Consider the following 22,378-nt stretch of genomic DNA (forward strand, 5'->3'; position numbering starts at 1 on the left):
TATGAAGATATAAAAGAGGGTCATCAAAATGAGGATGAATATGATGATGACACGAGTATGTTAAGTTGGTTGAATTCTATTTAATCTTACCTTCAACTGCTACAAAAATTGCAGCTCCTGCCGCCGTGTATGCCATGATCACGATAAATAGGAAGATATGCGTGAACCATTTCCTGGACCACTTGCTAACCCTATTGTAAATCCAGAACGCAGATTTTTCACCGACACTCAACCCGCTCTTGGCGGTATTCATAGTGAAGTCTTTAAACCCTTCGAACTGCTTGAACATGTAATCCGAAGCCCTGCTTTGGTACATGTTCATGAAAGGGTTATAATACTGGCTGTTGGCGGCTGCAGGGGTCATGGGCTGCATATTGTTGAAGTTGCCATAGTTTAGAGGGTAACCTTGAGGATTGAGAGAGCTGTTGTTTGTTCCGGCTGTAGAAGGAGGTCTCGGAGCGCCATAGAAGGCATTAGCAGACTGTGGAGGCGGGATTTGAAGCGTGATCTTAGGTTTTGGCGGGACTTTTGGCGGTACACTTGGCGCGGAATCCATCTTGAATTATAACGGTTCTATTTTCAAATTATTTTTTACTCTTTTGTCTCTGGAATGTGTTGCAAAAAATGGTCTATGTTTCAATGTTGACTTCTGTGGAATTCGTTCTTTGCATTAGCTGTAGCACTAAGATCAGCAAATTGTTGATGGCCGTAGTTTCCCCTACTATTAGAATTTGTCTGCTGGTATTTTTAACAGCGAAAAATGTCTTTTTCATGTACAAATCACACATATTTTTAATGTCACTTCAATGTTTACAATACATTATTTTTAGTTTTGGCACTTGGACACGATTTTATTTACGTTTATTTTATTGATTCGGATTCAATGTGAAAAGATCGAATTTACATATCCAACACACTGTTTATAGTTCATTCATTCAAATTATAAACACCAGGAATTTAAAACAGATTCCAGAAAAATTATTAATATCACTCGATTTAAAATTCGTAAACAGAAATGTATTACTTACTTTAAAAAAAAACTAAAATTTATCAAAACACTATCCTTGTCATTCATCGTTCACTTTGTATAATACCACTTTTATAAACACTTATAAAAGTGGTATTACACAAAGTTAACGATGAATGATAAGGAGAGTGTTATATTACCATACCACAATGTTGACAATGCTTAAAAAAATTGTTTATCAATTATTTTTTTACTTTTTTATGTATTTAATTAACTTTCGGAGCAAGTAATGATTTTTTTCAAATAAACTGCCGATTTAAGTATAAATTTTATAACAAAATATCGATTTACTGTTAATTCACTCTTATAGAGACGTGCGTCTTCCTTTTCACTGAATCGATATTTCGAAAAATTTTCCCGCGATTTTGCCGAAACCGCGTTCGATTTTCGAACACTGTCCGTGTCTATGAGGTTGCGTGCGGTTAGGGAAGAAGACTGGACTCCATCGCGGGGTTTTAAAAAAAGAACGAACCGTCTCCCGCCAATAGTAGCGTCTGTCGCATTCGCGTTTGAAAATAGAACGGCGCTAGAGATGTGTCAACGCACCAAGAATTTTCTAATCTTTGTCACAAATTCGCATTATTATTGTTGACTGACTTTTTTATATTTAGAAAAGTACGCTTCATGTGGGAATTCTATAGTTATCTAGAATTTCTCTAATGACGGGCTTACAAAATGACAATTCCGCTTACAATGGATTATTTGAGAAATCATAACTTCTATTTGAAATATACACTTTATTTATTTTGTAAGAAAATCGTTATCACTCATCAATTTTAGAATCTCGGGAGCACAGACCAGAAACAAAACTTAATTTAAAATCCTTAAAATACACACTAAGTCCTTCCAACATTCATTTTGATATCGAGCTTGCGATATGTGCAATGTAATGCTTAATGAAATAGACATCGATAATGTTTCTTTTTATGCGTTTAAGAGAAATATTGTTGATGTCTCTTTGACTATTTGATAAATTTCTATTATTTGATAAAAACATTTAATGTAAGTTTATTATTATTTATAGTTATACTTTTATGTATTTGACAGTTTGATTTTTTCTTTTTTTTAGACTGCTATTATTAAGTGAAAAACCTGTAAATGGAATTTTATTTATAATTTATATTTAAAGCTTTGTGATTTTCCATTTTATAATTTAAATGTAACATATATATAAATAAATATTTATAATGATTTAGAATTAATTTTTTTACTGTATTACTTTTATAATTTTTGTATATATTCGCGCCACTGTTATTTCTGTGGTCATTGTTCGTATAGGTTTGAGAAACCATAATGTCGTTTGCACTTCATTAAGGAGAAAAAATAAGAGTTTTATTCGTATTTTACCACGCAGCTTAAACGTGACGATTTAAAGCGCTCTCCAGTATTTTTTTTTTCCTTGTAAAATTCACAAATTCGGTTTTTCAAACATGTTTCTACCTCACCTCCGTTTTTCATTATTTTCCAGGCGCACTTATTTGATTATTAAAAAAAAAATAAACCCTTGTCATAAATTACTTAATGAGTTTTATTTTTATAAACACGACTATATTTCGAAAACTTACAGATTTTTTTATCTACAGGTGAAAATTAAAACTGAATTAATTTAATTATTACATTTCACTTGTAGATGAAAACATCTATAAGTTTTCGAAATAAGTCCTGTATAATAAAAATCGTCCGCCTCCGTAGTGTAATGGTCAGCACGCTCGGCTACCGTTCTGGAGGTCCCGGGTTCGATTCCCAAGGGGGGTAAAATAAAATATAAGTGATTTTTTCACTGTAATATTTATTCAATATTACCATGGACTGGTACCTGAAGCGGAGGGCTGATCACCTTTCCTTCATGTGTAAACGATCAAAATAACACTGCGTTTATATGACACAGTGCCCTATACACCATTGGGGTGCGTATAAGGGTTTTATTATTATATTATTTATAATAAAAATAAAACTCATTAAGTGGTGTATTACAAGTGCCTAATTTAAAAAAAATAATCAACATGGCATTCCACAAAGTTAATAATAAAATAAATATTGTACTTATTTGTATTACTACTATCATAACGTCATTTCGCTGCAGGGGTAGGCGGAAAAAAAAAACAGAAAAAAAACATTACTCTCCATAAAGATTTTTCATTTGAATGTTTATTTAATATCACCCTGAAATGAACCAGAAGTAGGGATAGGACTTATCACCTTCCTTGCATTATAAACGATCATAATAACACTTCATCGATGCTATGTTTCGCACTGTTGCGTTATTGGATGCAGTTAAAGGTTAAGTTGGGTTTGGAAAATAAGTTTTTTTACAACATTTTGAGTATGTCCAAATACTTGTTCACAAATCTGGATCAAGAATTTGAGTAGTGTGGTTGTCAATAATGGAAAGAATTCGTGAATGTTACACGTGTGTAAAGTGATCACTTAAACCAGCCTATGACGGTCGTCAGTCCCGTAAATGCCCAGACTTTCATGTTCGTCTTCATCTTTGGTGAGATGTCAAAAAATAACATGAAGAGTTAGCTTTTTTTAGTACTTGTGTATTTTTAACACAATTCTCGATTCATTATCTAATTTTATTGTGTACTGGCATTATGAATGGAATCTTACAGTGGCAGAAAAAACCATATTAAATTTTTCAGAAAAAATATTTAAACCAAATATAACGGGAGTTATATTAGATTCAAATATTTTTTTGAGAATAAACATAATTTTTTGAGTAATTGATTGGGAGAAATGATTTATTTGGTTTTCCAGAAATTTGCAACGTCTGCATGTTGAATTCAGAGAAATGAACAATCCCATGATATCGTGCTTTATGTATATTCTTGTATGCACTATTTATAAATTTCAGAATAAAATCAGCGTCCTAATATAACGCCGAGTTTCAGTGATGCGAGATGACAGAGATCTTTCAGGAAAGCTCAAAAAGCTTATTCGAGCTTTGGCTTAGTCACTGCGTTATTTCTGACGCGTCTTTTCTTCGGCTAAAACATTTATTAGTGCACTGCTACATTATAATGATTTCAAACTTTACAGTTCATTTGGGAAGTGAAAGTGAAATGATTTTAATGACAACAATAATCAAAACATGAAATCTTTTTTCAATTAAATAAAAGTAATTAACTACCACAAGACTTCCTCATAGGGGTAGGCAGAAAGAATAGAACGCCACACCAATCTATCTTTGCAAACAATATTCCATATTTTTCGTCTCCTCAAACATACCCGCCAATTATTTGGACTCTTGACCTGACAACTTTCAAGTATTTGAAAAAAAAAATTTGTATGTATTTGTTTAAAATACAATTTCTATACATTTAGAATTTTTTTGTTGTTGCAGAGACCCACCAAGCCACATTGTGTGTCTTGCCGGTGGAGTTCTTTCTTAATACATTTTTTAAATATTTTTAACGATTTTAACCTAATATACAGACAAAAAGAGAGAAAATTAAGAATATAAACATTTTACAATTTTCATAAAATTAACTCTTGATCATTTATCCATTCCTTAATTTTGCCTTTGTTCCTTATTCCGTTTTGACCTCTAACATCCATCGGCAACAAATTAAAAAAGTTCGGAACGATATATTGCAGTGTTCGACTCCCATATTTATTGTTAATTCTTGGGATTATCAAACCTTCGTTTTATAGTAATTTTTAAGCCATGACAAGTTGATCGTTGACTATATGAAGGCATGGTGATCAATCCTGCGCTTCAGGTACCAGTCTAGGGTAATATCAAATAAATATTATAGTGAAAAAATCACAAAAAATTTTACCTCCTTGAGAATCAGACCCGGAATCTCCAGCACAGTAGCCAAAAGCGTTAACCCATTGTAATTCAAAATTAGAAGATTGTTATTAAAGCGATTTCGTTCATTTCATGTATTTCAAATACTCAGAAATATAAATTATTAAATACTCAGAAATTAAAATAGAAATTGGTCTGTAGTTAGGTTTGTATGAGGAAATACGTGATTGTGAAAGAAGCAAAGATTGTTTGCAAAGTCAAATTGGGGTAGCGTTCTATTTTCTCTGCCTTCCCCTGCAGGGAAGCTGCGCTATTGTTAGTCAGCTATTTTTTTAACGGTTTTAAACATTTTTGTGATATTTAAAAAGATCTTATATGCAAATTGATAAAAACATTTGAAAATGGATTGAAATCAATGAATGAATCAGTTGCTTTGAGGTATATAATTTAATGACCTATAAAAATAACTATTTCACAGAGTTTTTTATTTAAAATGTTTTAATCGATACGAGTGTCTGATATTATGTTTGTTAATTTATTTTATTTTGATTTAAACAAGGTAGCTTGATCATTAATAAAATATCAATTAGAATCGATAATATTTGAAAGTTATGAGCTGTTAAATCATTGATGTTCTTTACCACACAGTAAAAAATCATATGGTACGTGTGTAAATATTTAAATTAATTTTCTTGAAATAAGGGATTTAAAAACAGTATTAGTCAATTAAATTTAAATCCAAACAAACAGATATGTGGATTTATTTTATATGTTTATTTTACGAAAGTCATTTCGCGTCAACTACAGATATTTAAATTTGATTTAGTATCTTATACAGTTTTGCGTCAATGCTTCTAACAAAAGAGCCAAAAAATATGATTTCCTATTAAGTTCATCAATAAAATTTATAAATATTCTTCTAACCTTTATCCGAACCCAATGGTGCATAGGGCACTGCATCGTATAGAAACAGTGTTATCTTGATCATTAAATACACAAAGGAAAGGTGATCAGCCTTCCGCCTCAGGTACCAGTTCAGGGTCATATTAAATAAATATTAAGCTAAAAAATCACTAATATTTATTTTGACCCTCTTGCGAATCGAACCCGAGACCTCCAGCATGGTAACTCAGCACGCTTACCAGCACGCTAACTAATTTTTATAAATATACTATTATTAAAATATTTTTTAATCGTTATTGATATTAAATTTGTCCGCCTCCGTGGTGTAATAGTTAGCGTGTTTAGCTATCGTTTTGGAGGTCCCGGGTTCGATTCCCAGATGGGGGGTGTTTAAAATTGATATTTGTGATTTTACGCGCTAATATATCTAGAAAAATTACGCTGGACTGGTCTCTGGAGTGCAGGAGTGATCACCTTGCATTCATGTATGTAACAATCAAGATAACCACCATTTGGTGCGGATAAGGGTTAGAAGAATTAACTGTACCAGGCTACAAGTTGCTGTGGATCAGTCTGGTTAAATGAAAAATAAAGAAAACACACATTTCTAGTCTGTTTAATTTCACAATGTTCACAAGCAGTTAAAATACAAAAAAATCTATGATACAACAATTCAACCAAGAATGATAAATGAAAAAAAATAGTCAAGAAACAAGCTGTCTGCCATTTGCAACTAACTAGGTTAAGTATTGAGTGTGTTTCTATTACGTTCATCAGATGGCGCTGCTATTAATTGCGATCAAAACAAGTGTTTCGTAATATATATTTTCACCCATAACATGTGTGCATAATAAACGTCGTTGCAAAAATTCTGTAATTTAAAAATAACCGGTTAAATATGTCAGGAGATTTTAGATTTTGAACCAACTAACATTTACTGTTTTATTTACAATATATAGATGAATGTTGTAGAGGAAACCTGGTTAAAAGAATAAATATATTTCATGATAGATGACTAAATGATTTTAGAAGTGGGAGTATGGAACTTGGGGAAGATTTGAGATTTTTTTTATATAACACTTAAATTTTAATTTATATATGTAGATACCTTCTATTTTTAAAGATGTAGGATTTTTTTGATGAATATTATAAAACTTTACTTAAAAATTCGACAGATCAAGGACATTTTCTTCGAGCCAATATTATTTTTTCAGATAACCATCATGAAAATCTATGTGCGCGAAAATTATCTGATAAATGGTTATACAATTAATGAAACTTGTATGTTAATGTGTCCACAGAGACAAGGTATAATTATCATGAAAGCTCCCGGTGAAAGATAAAACATCGCCCAGATAATTTATGACTGACATATGATAAATAAGTAGTTCGTATAATTATTTACTTCAACGTGAAATACTTGGGTAGATACTGGACAACTTGCCGAGATTATATTTTGATTAATTAAAGAAATAAATGATAGTAATATAACATAAACAAGCTTCATATGACCGTCTTTATAAGTGACCGGATGCTGTGCTCACAAATCTGAATATCTCTTTAATTATATGGCTAAATTATTTTTACATTTTGACATATCGCTCACTCCTTTCAACAACGTCATATATCAAAAATCGTAAATTTTCAGTTGTGCATGTTTTCAGATGCCCAGAAAATGTACTATATCCCAGCAAAAGTAGCATGTTTTTACTTAATATTTACCCGCTACAGGACAGAAAGTGCTGTTTTTGCATTTTGAAGAAAACGTATTGTATAATTATTATTTTTTTAAATATACTAAATATTTTTCAAATGGAAAAAAAACATTAGGGTTTTAGCTAAAAAGATCTGTTGCACATTAAAAAGTTCAATAAGTGGCTTCATATTTATTTAACTACATTTTATTATATTTCAAAACTTTAAAAACGATCTCCTGAAAAATCAAGTTTTTTGATAAATGACGTTGTTGAAAGGAATGAGCGATATGTAAAAACAAAGACAATGAAATCTTTGTAAATCCGAGTATTTACAGGGATTATGACCCTGTTAATACCTAAACCTGACTCACATAGATGCTGCCGAGATCTCATGCATAAAATGGCGTATTAATTATACGATGAATGTAACTTTCATATTCCTCTCCATCTATGTTGAGATATCAATAAAAATACTGCATCATTACGATGTAGTGCCCTATGCACCATTTAGTCCGGACAAGGGTTAGAAGATTATATGGGTACCGTTATTGTAATATTTATTCACAAAACTGAATGAATTAGTAATTATAAAGTTTTAGAAACGCATTTTGTCTATTTATATAGAAATATGGTTTTATCAAACAAATGTTCTGTTTTGACTTATTCTCAGAAACTTTATATTATATTTTTCTTATGAGCTTTGAATGAAGCTTTTATATTTCATGACATTGACGGCTTCCCCGGAGGCAAAAAATAAACTTTTACGAATTTACGTAATGCACTAATGACTTTTTATGTTGATGTGCGTTAAACATTATAATATACGAAGGCCAGTAGTCTGAACTACAAAATACGATTATGTAAATATAAGCAAGTCGTTTTGTATTTACCTTTTTTTATTTTCATAAATATTCAAAGATTTGATTTTCCTAATGAAGGACCTACGGCGATCCTTACAATTTTCCAGGAGGGTAAGTGACATCAAATTTATAATATATCAACATCAACAAAAATAATTCTGATAAAAAGTTTTGATCGATTCAGTATTATGAATTTTAATTAAAAAAAAAAAAACTAACTCTCCGTAGAGGTAGAGTGAATAGAACGCCACACCAATCTGTCCTGGCACACAATCTTCGCCTCTTCCACATTCATGGCACGCCGATTATTCTAACTCCTGCAGAGCGGAGAAAAGTTTTGGTAAAAAACCCAAGACTTATCTGAGAATTCGTGAATTAGCCGAAGGGGTTTATGATCGAGTTGATAGAACGAAACTTACATAAAGGAATGCCTTGTACAAGGATAGCTCTGCATGCATTAGGGTAAATTTAAATATAATACATATTATTCAATACTTAAATGATCAATTCTCCATTAAAAATAAATCCACGTTACGATCAACTCCAGTACGATATAATATTATTCTTCTTCTTCCTAACCTTTATTCCCACCCAATGGTGCATAGGGCACTGCATCGTATTGACCCAGTGTTATCTTGATCGTTACTTACATGAAGGCAAGGTGACCACTCCAGGGTAATATTATATTAATATAAATTTGTAAAATAACTTATATATATATATATTTTTACCCTCCGCTGGGATTTGAACCCAGAACGGTAGCTAAATACCGTAACCATTACACTACGAAAGTGGACTAAGATATATAGTAAGACAGAAGATAAAATCGTGGAAATGTATCGAGTTTTTTTAATTATAATTTACCAGCAGAAAGACTATTATACCAGAATAAGCCATCAATAATTTCAATCAAGCACAGTTCTTCCACAATTTATTGTTATTTATTTTTTTAAAAGTTACTTTTTATATTATTTATAATATTTTGATTGTATTTTGAAAATTATAAAACATTTTTGTTGCGAAAAGATTCCAAATTAAAAGACTAAATTGATGAAATGTCATAACTTATCGTGATCAAATTAATAACATTTTAAACATTTTATTATTACTGTATATCCAGTCAGACACTGAATTATTTACCCTACGGATGATATATCAATATTTAAGGTGTCTGAACTTGACACGTAACATCTATCGTTTTTAAACGAAAGGAGGAAGGTTACATTTTAAATTGAGACATCTGTAATATTCAGAAAAATATACATATATTATCAGTAAAAACAATTAAAAATGGTCGATAAAAACACATACAAACGATTTTGGATAAAAACACTCATTTTTATTTTATTATATAGTTAAAACACCATACCGGAACTCACTTTGTGATCAACAAATAGGTATAGACCTAAAAGACCCGACCATTCGACTCAAAAACTGACATTTAATATACTAGTACGATTTTTTTAGTAGAAATATCAAAACTGTTCTTGGTACGCTTTTGACACTGGAATATTTAAACCGGTTTCCAAATCAAGATGTCGATGTATATAATACTAAAATATATCGATTTTTACTAAATCTCAAATGTTGATACTACCATAAAATCTACTCATTGAATATTTTAGTACGGACCATGTTTGAACATCTATGTATGTATGTGCACCTGTGTATGTATATACAGAACGAGAACCAGACACAGTATTAAAACATGGACTTAAAAAATGAACCTCATATAAGATTCTTATTGCTTTTTCTGGTTTAATATCCCGTGTGTCTTAGCTCGAAACTCCTCTTTGCCGGCGTTTCAGCCACCGTTGTAAGGGCTATATAGAGTTTTACAACAGGGATTTTCAAACCCATACTAAATAATATATAAGGCCTATCCCCATTCCTTGTATTCTACCCTCATCCAGTTAAAATCACCAATATTCTTTTAATGAGTACCAGTACCTAACACCAATGTGTTAAAAACCGATAGCGAAAAGAGTCATCATGCGTTACGTTTAACGATATTTTTAATGACAATTTATATCAGCACCTAACTGTGCAGTATTTTTTGAATTCTCACTGATGTTTGTTTTTTATTCTATAAGAGAGATAAATAAAGGTAAAAATCAATATTAATAATTATAAAATCATAATTCGTTTTAACCTAAAATATGATTTTGATGATAGTGTAACTATGTATATTTACTTTAAATTATCCATAATCGATTTGTGACATATGTATATTCATTTAAAAGCGACGATTTATTCTCTTAATATGACGAACATTTCAATCCCATCAAATAAAACGATAAAAATCAGCTGACTATGGAATGAAAGGTAGTAATACGTTTGAAAAAAAGTTTTATAAGGAAATCATTCGTTAAAGTCTCCTGAAAATGGAAATACTAGTATGAAAGTAGCATTGATTTTTTTAAATTGTTGTACGTTTGCAATGTCTACGTGTTATTGTAAATGTTTAAATTATATTTCAATAGATTGAATAAAATCAAATCGAAATAATTTTTTAAAAAAACATCCGACTATCACTTTACCTACCCTAACCTAACCTAACTTAACTTGACCTGACCTAACATAACCTAATGACATTATGATACAAGCCTTACAAATCAACATCCACAAAAAAAAAACATTAACAAAAAATATCAGTTTTAATTTTTCTGAATCTGTTTTTCCGAATGTTTGATTGTTATTCAATCGTTATTTCTTATCTTTGTTTTAATTTACTGAAATATATATTTTTAATAGTATAATTAAAGATAGTTAGAATACTTGTAAAGTTCGAAAATACGTCTTATAAAAGCGTTTTTTAGGTTTTGTTTTTTAAATAAAAAAATGTGTTTTTTTTCAAATACATACGAAAAGATAAAATAATTGAAAAGACAAAATAATTATCTTATTATTATTATTTGAGTTACTGTTTAAATTGTTTACCAGCACATAGATTATACGAGTATTCACAAAAATTATATTGAAACTGCACTTTTTTCATAAAATATTTTATAGAAAAGGCACTATTTTATAATTACATTGTTTTTATTTTATTTAAACGTTCTTCTTGCTTATTTAATTATAAAAATAATGAAGAAAAGCAACACATTCTCATATTACACGTGCCATTTATATTTTTCACATATCCACTGATATTTTATACGCTTTACACTTTCACTGACGGATTCTATAAACTCTCGACTTGTTGAGTGATGACAATGCTTTCGTGTCAATTAATCATGTGTTTTTTCGTTCCGCCCGGCGACTTCTGTTTCCCATACACATTACACATGTAAGCACCACATTGGCGACTTTCTGTCGCTCTGAAAATCTGCAATGTTTCCCGATGTTTACCGAATTCACCCGAAGGGGAAATTTTTACTATCGGAGAGCAACCGAGATTTGCGAAAGGCTAACTTTTTTCACTGAAACATTCTCGAATATTTTATTAAACTATCCCAAGAAATAGACTTGAAATGAAATGATAATATTATCTTTCAGTACAACGTATGCAAGTCCAGAGAGCTTTTTCGGGACCCAATAGTGCATTGGATCAAATTGATGTATTGTTAATTGAAATATAAAAATGAAACAATTGTAAACGACGACTTTTTTATTTTTATTATTTTTTGAGTTATTCAATGTAAACACGACTAGTTCCGAAACTACATACATGTATTCTTATCAACAGGTGATAGAGACAGTTTGTATTTAAACCTGTTAATGAGGACATCTGTAGTTCTCGAAACTTGACTTTTTTACATAAAAAAAAATCATCGTGTTTTCCCACTTAGTTAAAACCAAATAAATTAATAGTAAAAATAGTTAATTCGATCGTTTATTACATGCCGGCACGGTGAGTAGTCCTGCGCTTCAGGTACCAGTTGTGGGAAATATTGAATATATATTATAGTGAAAAATTACTCACAATTATTTTGACCTTCCATGAAAATCGAACCTAGGACCTCCAGCTTGGTAACTAAACGCCCTTACTACTACAGAGGCGGAGTACCTAACAGTAACCCGTATTTTTTATACTCAGTCAATAGGAATATAGACTCCTTGCCACATCGGTACATTCAAAGATACATATTTATTTCATAGATACATTTACTAAATGTATTACGGCTTTTAAGGCATGGCCTGTGTTGAGCCGAAAAACCAACATGTTAATATATTTTTTTATTATTTTATTATTATATACATTACATACCTACAAGAGATACAATAATAATTTACAGTATAAAGGTTTTACAATAAAATATTTAAACCTGGACTTTAATTAAATCACTTAAATCACTTTGATAAATATCTATAACCACTCCCTATGTGAAGCAAATGTAGACCACAAACGCTCCAGGTTCTTCTTTCGGCTGCCAGCTCCCTTGCATCTTCCCAAGTTAAATAAACACATACCTGCATATACTTGCACAAATGTACATATATGTATACATACATTTATACATTTATATACCTACATAATTATTTATTTTTTTATTCAGACCCACCAAGTCACATTATGTGTCTTTTCGATAAATTTCTTTTTAAATCCTTTTTTTAAATATTTTTATAAATTTAATACAATACACACATCAAAAAGAAAAAAAAAAGAAAAAAGAAATCTATTTTACAATTTTTACAATATTAACCCTTGGTCATTTACCCATTTCTTTATTTCGCCTTTGGTCCATATCTTTATTTGACCTTATACCTCCGCCGGAAACAGATTGAAAACATTATTGAAGAATACATGACTGGTCACCTCCTCTGAATCTGATTTTATTTTTCATATATATTTTTTTAAAGTTTGTATTTATAATGGATTTTTATAATCAGGTCACTTATAATCACTTCTGTTCTGAAAAAATCCTCGCGTGAACATATCTTTTAATTCAAACACTGGACTAATCTCTTAAATACAACATTTTGAGTGTGTCCAAATACTTGTTCACAAAATCTGGATTATCTACAATTACAGGAGTTATTTTCATATTATTTTTGACTTCTCATCAAAAATGAAGAAGAATATGAAATATCCATATTCTTCTTCATCTTTGATGAGATGTCAAAAATAATATGAAAATAACTCCTGTAATTGGAGATAATCCAGATTTTGTGAACAAGTATTTGGACACACTCAAAATGTTGTAAATTATTTTTCATATCGAAATTACATATATTTTTAAAGTTTGTATTTATAATGGATTTTTATAATCAGGTCACTTATAATCACTTCTGTTCTGAAAAAATCCTCGCGTGAAACAAATATCTTTTAATTCAAACACTGGACTTATCTCTTAAATTATTTTTTTTTAAAACCCTTATCCGCACCCCAATGATGCATAGGGCACTGCTTCACATAAACGCAGTGTTATCTCGATTGATTACACATGAAGGAAAGGTGATCAGCCCTCCACTTCAGGTACCAGTCCAGTGTAGTATTGAATAAATATTAGAGTGAAAAAATCACTTATATTTATTGAACCCCCCTGGGAATCGAACCCGGGACCTCCAGAACGGTAGGCGAGCATGCTGACCATTACACTACGGAGGCGGACAAATAAATTCTCTTAAATATACATTAGACAAATCCCTATGTTTAAAACAAGATACATTCACATTTATTATGTTCTTGGAATGCAATCCTCAGGGGTTTATTTCAAGATTTGTGTACCATTCTAAACAAATTAATGTTAAATATGTCTGTCCGTTTAATGCACGCTGATATTTATGAATTCGTAGCTACTATTTACTGAAACGAATATTTTAGAGTAAAACTCAGAAATTTTGGGCGTAGGTGTAAAAATGATTAATTGAAATGTACGCCAATCTGGGGGAAAATTGCAACGGAAAGATTAGGCATTTACCTCATATTGTAGACAATTTTAACATTCTGCTATATTATTTCTAAAAATTTTAGCATTTTGAAGTCCGTCGTCGATTTGCATTGTCAGTAATTTCATGTTACGTAAATAAATATGTTCACCTTCATATAAGTTACCATGCTGGAGGTTCCGGGTTCTATTCCCAGGGGGATAAAAATACCATTAAGTGTTGTATCACCATTATGTTTTTTTATATTACCCTGGACTGGTATCAGAATCCTTCAACTTGATCGCCTTGCCATTATATAATTAACGATCAACATAACATTGCGTCAATTTGATGCAGTGTCCTATGCGGGTGCGGATGAGGGTAAGAATAAGAAAAATAAATAGTTATTTGTAAAAAAAATACACTGTATTGTTGACGTGTATCTTTCCATTGGAATTAAATACCCGATCTCTGTAAAGTACACAATCATACTTAAAATTTTATTATTAATCGTTCGTGTACAAAAAATTTAAAAAAAAAACTTAATTTTTATATGTATATATGTTATGTCAACGGAGATAAAAGCATTTTTTTAAAAAGGGAATGTGGAAGTCTGGGCCTTAACAAATCTGACAATTAAGCTTTGTCTGTTTTAATTCTGCCCATTATTAAATATTTATTTTATCTTAATTTGGGATTTCAAAAACAATTCATTTAGTCATTGGGGCGATGCTCACGTGCACACGTTCTTGCATTGATTGTAACTTAAACGCACGTTCATTTCTAATTTCGTTGTATGTGTGTAAAGTTTGATAAAATATATGGTTTTGTGCACCTAAAGGTGGAGACTGACCGTAGTCATTTCGTCGTAACGTAACACGTTACGATGCGAGCATTCAGGCAATTAAAACAGTGAGCCGAGCGCTCTATCCATAGTTTCGGATGCTCGCTGATGCTCGCCGCGAGCGATGTTACGGTCCGGTCGGTCACCACCCTAGAGAGTAAGAGACCTATTCAAATAATAATAAATAATAAAAAAAAAACTCACTTTAGCTGATAAAGATTTGAAATTTTACAAAAAATAGCTATTTTATTAGATTCCAAAATTGTAATACGTGAATATTACTAGGTTTTATGGTTAAATTTAAAATAGATAAAATACACATGAGTACACATAAGCCGTCCTACGTATGGGCTCTGTGATAAAAAATGACACAATTTAAAAAAGTGAATTCGAAATAACATATTTGGAGAGCTGCATTTTACTATTGTCCAGCTATATTTTCCTAAATTGCATTCTTCGTACTGTAAAAAATATTTGTTTTTTCAGACTTTGGTAAAAATAAAACGTGATAAAAAAAAATACAAAAAATAGTACACACAACTCAGTACCTACCTTCATAAATTAGACACACTAAAAATATATGTCTATGGTTTTTATATTTACGTGTTTCGTCTATGATTTACAAACGTCAAATTGACGTTTTCGTTTTGTTATGACCAGTTATGACGTCTTTGTCATTAGGAATATAGGGCACAACTTCAGTTTAATAATATGAAAAGAGTAACAATTTATCGTAATGGTTCACAGTCCAATGGAAAAGTTGTCGCTCTGTGTGATTCCTTCGACGATTTTTTAATATCTACTGGAGAAAAATTGAAAATTACAGCTAAAAGAATATATTTATCATCGGGCGGAGAGATAGACGACATAGAACTGATTCGAGACAATGATGTGTTATATATTTCTGCCGGTGAAAATTTTCTTGGGGGTACTTCTGATTGCTCAAATGGCTGGATTACGTTGAATGTAGGAGGAAAACATTTTACAACTTCAAAATCGAATATTACAGAAAAAGAGCCGTTTTCCATGTTAGCGAGGATGTTCGCCGAAGAAAATGACAAGTTCTTTATGACTCCCAGTGCAAAAGATTCAACTGGAGCTTTTTTGATTGACAGAAGTCCTATGTATTTTGAACCAATCTTGAACTACCTTCGAAATGGTCAAATTATTATTGACAGTGGAGTAAACCCTCAAGGAATACTCGAAGAGGCAAAATTTTATGGTATGTTATATGTTCTCTTTTGTATATTTTTTCTCAACTCACCACGCGACACTAACCACGGGACGACAACCCGACACAATATTTTATACTTTCTGATGATTTTTCAATCTCAGACATCAAAAGAATGTCTCCAAATCAATAGAATATAAAACTGAAGCATTATCAATAGCAACTATTTTCTTCCATTTTAATTTACTTTTTATTTAGTTACTAAAGATTTTTCTACATACTTTTAAATGTCTATTTAGATGGTTCTTACTAGTCTAAATTTTCTGTTTTTTCAATTTCTTGTAGTTTTATTTTGATTACTGTGAGTAATCTAGGGTTTTTATCTGTATATTTCTTTATGCTGGCTTATTCTTAAAAATAAATCACCTGATAGGTAACGTTTTGACATAAATTATATCCATTTCCCACAAAAAAAAGCACTAGGCGACTAGGTAGCTTAATATAAACTAAGATAGTAACTGATTGGGATTCTGCATAATCTTCAAATTAGTAGGCAAAAAGTTCCATGCAGCAGAGTCTGCCACTACAAAGGCTCTATACTCAAACTTGGCGCAGGGTTGGCGTTATAATTGAGAGTTTTCCTCCGCTTGACTCAGAAGTTGGCCTAAGTGTGGATTATCTAAATTTAATACTCTCTAACATACACAAGTCCAAAATATATTTTGGGGCCATTTAGTATGAGGGTTCAAACATTATCTAGCACAATTTAAATTGAATTCGTTCTGGACACTTCGGTGTTGCAAGATGTAGGAGAATTTTGACACCTCTGTGATACTTTTATGAATATTTTAGAAACTGATCCAACAAATATTATTACAACGAATTAATACACATTAAGTTATGATTTTGAATAAATAAATAATAGACATGATTACTCTTTTTTTCAGGAATTGAATCAATGGTGCCGCAGTTAGAAAGACATATACAGAATGAGGTAGCTAAGACTACAGACAATGCCCCTCTCACCCGTCAAGAAGTTATAAAAGGTCTTGTATTGACGACCACAAATGATGACCTCCGATTTCAAGGTGTCAATTTAGCTGGTGCTGACTTAAACAGGCTAGATTTAAGGAATATTAATTTCAAGGTAATTATAATACATCAATTTGATGTAAAACCGGTAAAAGATGAGTGTCTAAAGTTGTGTGTCTGTAGAATACTGGGAAATGCCCATTATCAAAAGAGGCAGGCAAAGGACATTGTCCTGTTTTTGTAAGCTGTACTCAATTTAAATAAAAATTAGTCTAAAGGAAGAATGTACAACAATGTTGAATTTCAACTTATAATTCAAATTCTGTTAATCAAAAAAAATTATTGATTCAGCAGTTATTTTGTGGTAACGTCTATCCATTTTTAATTTGAATTTCATTTGGTAAATACCACTATTTTCTAAAATGTATTGTGGTACGTGTTTTGATGCATTCCACATCATAGTGCTTGAAATTGATGCGGAAGTCATTAAAACACGTATGATAATGGATTTTAAGAAAAGTCAACTTTAGATAAAAAAAATGAACAGCAAAATAACAATAAGAGGACATGATAATTGGGACTTCCTCGTGTAATGTCTTGAAATTTTTAATTGTTGTATCGACTTTACAATAAATTTTCAGGTTAATATAATGCCCATTTTAAACAAAAATTAACATGTACAATACCACTTAATGAGTTTTATTTCATTAATTGATTCGGCAGTCACTTTGTGGTAAAATCTATCCTTTTTTAATTAGTATTTTACTTAGTAAATACCACTATTTCTTAAATCTACTGTGACACGTGTTTTGATGCATTCCACATCATTTTCAAACATCGTATGAAACAAACAATGTATAAAACACCGTATGAAACAAACACCGTATGAAACAAACACCGTATGAAACAAACACCGTATGAAACAAACACCGTATGAAACTAACACCATATGAAACAAACAACGTACACAGTGTTTGAGAATGATGTGGAATGCATCGAAACACGTGTCACAGTAGATTTTTAGAAATCGTGGTATTTACTAAGTAAAACATTAATTAAAAATGGAGTTTTATTTCATTACACACTAGTTTCGAAAACAACAAATGTTTTTATCTACAGGTGAAAATAAAACATATCATAATGAACATGTTATTCCACAAAGGCAATGCCGAATCGATAAATAATATAATATAATGCTGCTTGATGTCCGATCCAAAGTGAATGTCGTAAATAGTATCAATTTTTTTTCAGTATGCTTGCTTATCCAGATGTAATTTGGTTGGAGCAAATCTCTCCCATTGTTGCTTAGAAAGAGCGGATCTATCGTTTGCCAATTTGGAGGGTGCACAGCTTCTAAGTGTGAAAGCTTTATGTGCTAACATGGAAGGTACATAACTAATTCTATAAATTTATTTAAATGAAAATGTAAATTTGAGTTTGTTCAAAATTTATAACACAACTTTGTTAAATATTTTAACACAACTTTGCTTTCGAATACATATGCATATTTAAAAAAAATCTATCCATACAGGTAAAAATTGTAACAGGTGACAGGTATTTTTACTAATTAACCATCATGTCGCTTTTCGAAGAAGTATACAGAGAGAACAGAACCCCACACCACTCTGTCTTTGCAAAAATTCTTCACCTTTTCCACATTTTTTCCCATCCCCACCGATTATTCTGACTTCTGACTTATCCACTTCCAAGTATTTCAAATTTATATGTAATTTCATTTAAGTTCATCATATTTTCCTTTTGTTATCCTCTCCTCTTTATTTTTTCACATATTTGCTAGGTTTTTTTTTTCTTCTAATGTATTTGTAAAATCCCTCCAGGAATTCATGTAAAATTAATAAATAAATACATGAAAACTGCAATTCTTTTTATTTTTCTAGGAGCCATTTTAAGAAGCTGTAATTTAGAAGACCCTTTGGGTATTAAAGCTGTTTTGGAAGGTGTTAATTTAAAAGGTATTATTGTGTACAATTTTTGATGAGTAGGTATAAAATATCAATTTTACATAAGTGCACTGGTGATGTCATGAAAAACACAATCTGATTGGTTTATCTCTTGCGGTTCCCATATAATATTAATAAATAAGAATAAAATTTAAAAATAAAGGATTCAATAAATAAAAATTATTTACAGGAGCTGATATGGAGGGCAGTAATATGGCCGGTGTGAATTTGCGTGTGGCCACACTGAAAAATGCAAATTTACAAAACTGTGATCTACGAGCCGCAGTATTGGCTGGGGCCGATTTGGAGGTTTGTAACAACAATATTTTCAAATTAGTATTTAAAAATAACAAGTACCTACCCACCAGGAGTGTTCATGAAGAAAGATTTTTGTGTACACCTCATTTACCCATCTCTATTATCCACCATGCAAATTTGGCTCAATATTTTTGGAATTATGTACATCGGAATGAATCATGTTTATATTCAAGGAGGTTACACCACCAACCCCTTACTCTAAATATAATCACATGTGTAATTCAGAAATCCAAGATACAGTCTGTTCACAGTTATTTTACCTCTAGTTTGTTTTTATTTTTTAAAATTATTTATACTGCCAAATAAGTATTTTTTTAAAATTTTAAGTTATTTTACCTCTAGTTTTTTTTGTATTTTTTATTATTATTTATACTGCCAAATAAATAATTTGCGGATAAAAATATCTACTACTGAACTTTATTGTCTGTGACCAGTCCAGTAAAAAGCATTATTGGTCATACATAAAAGTAAAAAGGGACTAGAAAACATATGTTTGTGCAAACCCATCATATAAGCAACCTATCCCTTTTGATATGCGCAATCTACATATTGTGAGTTTGTTTAGTGACTTGGTCTGCTTGCTAATCACCCGGGCTACTATTAGAATTAAATACGAACCTTATACAAAAGATTAATTACATAAAAATAGTTGACTACAAATGATGACAAAATGGTTGTTTTCATAGTAACTTGGTTCATTTGTAACTACTAAAACTGCCATAACACTACTGTTGAGTTTTGAATGTGTGCTTTATTTTGTGCCATTTATACCTCTGCAAAGTGAAAAACATAAATATTCTCATTTTATTTTTTTTCACTGCATGCCCCCGGCATTCGGTGATAATATTGTGTCAACTTCCATATTGGGTTTAAATATAAGGACCCTTCAATGACCGTCATTTTTTATGCGCAAAAATATAACGTTAAATTGAGAACTGTGATGTATTTAAAAATTACCGCCTTTTTATTCTTGCAGAACTGTGATCTTTCTGGCAGTGACTTGCATGAAGCCAACTTAAGAGGCGCAAATTTAAAAGATGCGACTTTCGAATTAATGCTTACTCCGCTCCATATGTCTCAAACCGTCCGTTGAATAAAAAAATTTGAATGATTTTGTATTTTTATGCTTACTTATTTATTAGAAAATGTCAAATAAACTTTAAAAAAATAAATTACTGACAATATTTATTTTATTTCTGTATGTTGTCAATCCTTCCCAATGTCCTACATTTTAATACACACTATCTGGATTAAAAATGGCCGAGTTTCATTGGTGTGTTGACAAATCCAAATGGTGTCTTAATTGAACAACTTGAAGTTAGCTTCACTTGTTTTGAAATCTATTTTTACCTATGACGAGTTGTGCAATACCTGCATTCACGATTTCACAATAAATTCGGCGTTTGTCGGTAGTTCGTCGTTGTCAGATGCGACTGCACATTTGTGATAAATAAATTAACATCTTTTGAAAACTCATTATGTTGAACGGAGATAGCTCGCAGGCTTCGGAGGCAACCCGTAAGTTTAAATTATAATTATTTTGTGTGGTATATGAAATAATATTGTTGCCGTTCGGCGTATTTTTTTTTTGGTGCATTGACAATTTTGACATGGAATTTCACCTGCAGATGTTTTGTTTAGCATTAAAAACAAGAGTGTCATTTCTTGTGTTGCTATGCTCGGGTTCCAGAACTTATTTTCAGTGGAAATGTCTTAAATTTTGTTCCGAATTTTAGGTTCAACATGCGTTTTTTCAGAATTTTGAGGTGTTTAATGAGCGGCCGATAACTTTGTCAAGATTGATAAGCGTCGTGCCGCTTTATTTACTTGATATCTGGGATCCAGTTAAGCATTTAACGTTTAGATTTTAGTATTTCCGATAGTTGGTTTTACATTTGCACGCCCTTTTGGGAATAGAATTTGCGGCATTGAGTTCGTGTTTTCTAGTGTCAGAAACTACCTACGCGTATGCAAATATCGTAACTCGCATGTTTTTTACATGATTGGAGGTAATTGAATTGTCCTTAAGTATACATTATTTGTTAAATAGCAAGTTTAAAAAAAAAAAATTACTGTATATTATATCATGTTTTTGTGAAAATAATAAATAATTGTTGCAATTTTGTTAGTGGGTAATTTTTTTTCAAGGCTAGGTACAATGAGTAAGAACATTAGTTTTATCAATATTAAAATGAAAAAAAAAACATTTTACTCTAAAAAATAAAACATATAACACATAATTATATACTAAATAGGCGATGCAGTCTTCACTTCCATGCATAATAAAATGAACTCCATATTGATTTTAAAGTACCTACTTGTTCCATCAGTGTGAAGGAGAGTTACACATATTAATTATTAAAATGTTCAAATAGGTCAATACCATACATTATGATCAAATTTTTTATTCAAAACAGTGAAACATATTAAGATTATTAATTTATTTATTTAGTACTTTATTCAGAATTAGCGTACACACTCCTTGTACTATGGTAAAGCACATGCTATTTTTTTGGAATTTAAACATCTTTTACATGCAGTCATACATATTCTTCCTGGCCATATTCCTTTCCTATGTGGAGCATATGGAGTCCATCACAAAATACCTTCAGGTTCTTCTGTTGGCCACCAGCTCCCTTGCATTTTCAAGTGAGGTCTGCGTCTCGAAGTTCAGACGAAAACTGCTGATGGATTGTCAGCAGCGGACGTCTTGGGTGCTGGGAACCTGATACCTTGTAAAAGAGGCAAGCTTGATTAAGGCTCTCGGGAGGCATGCCTATCCAACGAAATAACCTTTTCTTGGCGACATTTGTGACCATAGGTTTCTGCGTCTTATGTCATATTTCCTTATTCCCCATGAAGTAAAACCACCGCACGCCTAAAATTCTTCACAGGCATTTATCTTCAAAACTGAGTATACGGTTGCTCTGGGCCCTTGTAATGTGCCATGTTTCACAACCGTATAAGAGAATAGGAGCAATGCAGTCATTATATAGG

At 31.3% G+C, this 22,378-nt stretch overlaps 3 protein-coding genes across 10 annotated transcripts in view; 2 read left to right on the forward strand and 1 right to left on the reverse strand.

Moving 5' to 3' along the window:
• The window catches only part of LOC148301764 (potassium channel subfamily K member 18-like), a 40,546-nt gene extending 39,064 nt beyond the window's left edge, over nt 1–1,482 (reverse strand). The window contains exons 1-2 of one of the 8 annotated variants that reach the window (XM_088272755.1): nt 1,319–1,482; nt 91–916 (exon numbers count right to left, since the gene is read on the reverse strand). In XM_088272755.1, the coding sequence (XP_088128881.1) occupies nt 91–556 (466 nt within the window). In that variant the 5' untranslated portion in view covers nt 557–916; nt 1,319–1,482. Of the gene's footprint in view, nt 1–90; nt 1,041–1,167 lie in introns of all 8 variants that reach the window. The other 7 variants (XM_088272754.1, XM_088272748.1, XM_088272749.1 and 4 more) reach the window with 7 other exon arrangements.
• A 14,076-nt stretch (nt 1,483–15,558) lies between these two features.
• Nucleotides 15,559–20,563, forward strand: LOC148301765 (BTB/POZ domain-containing protein KCTD9-like). Its single transcript, XM_088272745.1, has 6 exons — nt 15,559–16,121; nt 17,018–17,217; nt 18,354–18,489; nt 19,001–19,075; nt 19,254–19,372; nt 20,358–20,563. The coding sequence occupies exons 1-6, from the start codon at nt 15,611–15,613 to the stop codon at nt 20,472–20,474; spliced, it is 1,158 nt and encodes a 385-aa protein (XP_088128871.1). The 5' UTR covers nt 15,559–15,610; the 3' UTR covers nt 20,475–20,563.
• Nucleotides 20,564–20,768: 205 nt separating this feature from the next.
• Nucleotides 20,769–22,378, forward strand: part of LOC148301766 (uncharacterized) — a 35,580-nt gene continuing 33,970 nt past the window's right edge. Inside the window, exon 1 of the mRNA XM_088272756.1 lies at nt 20,769–20,899. Within this exon, the coding sequence (XP_088128882.1) occupies nt 20,860–20,899 (40 nt within the window). The 5' untranslated portion in view covers nt 20,769–20,859. The remainder of the gene's footprint in view (nt 20,900–22,378) is intronic.

Source organism: Brachycentrus maculatus, unplaced genomic scaffold (assembly GCF_059751285.1).
Source record: "Brachycentrus maculatus isolate JH-2025_06_01 unplaced genomic scaffold, ASM5975128v1 h1tg000519l, whole genome shotgun sequence".
NCBI classification, from domain to species: domain Eukaryota; kingdom Metazoa; phylum Arthropoda; class Insecta; order Trichoptera; family Brachycentridae; genus Brachycentrus; species Brachycentrus maculatus.

Excerpts from the sequence above, each read along its gene's own strand:
- LOC148301765 (XM_088272745.1), top strand. The coding sequence starts at position 15,611 with ATGAAAAGAGTAACAATTTATCGTAATGGTTCACAGTCCAATGGAAAA. Across the intron at positions 17,218-18,353 it reads TAAGGAATATTAATTTCAAG|TATGCTTGCTTATCCAGATG; the intron begins GTAATTATAATA and ends ATTTTTTTTCAG. Across the intron at positions 18,490-19,000 it reads TTTATGTGCTAACATGGAAG|GAGCCATTTTAAGAAGCTGT; the intron begins GTACATAACTAA and ends TTATTTTTCTAG.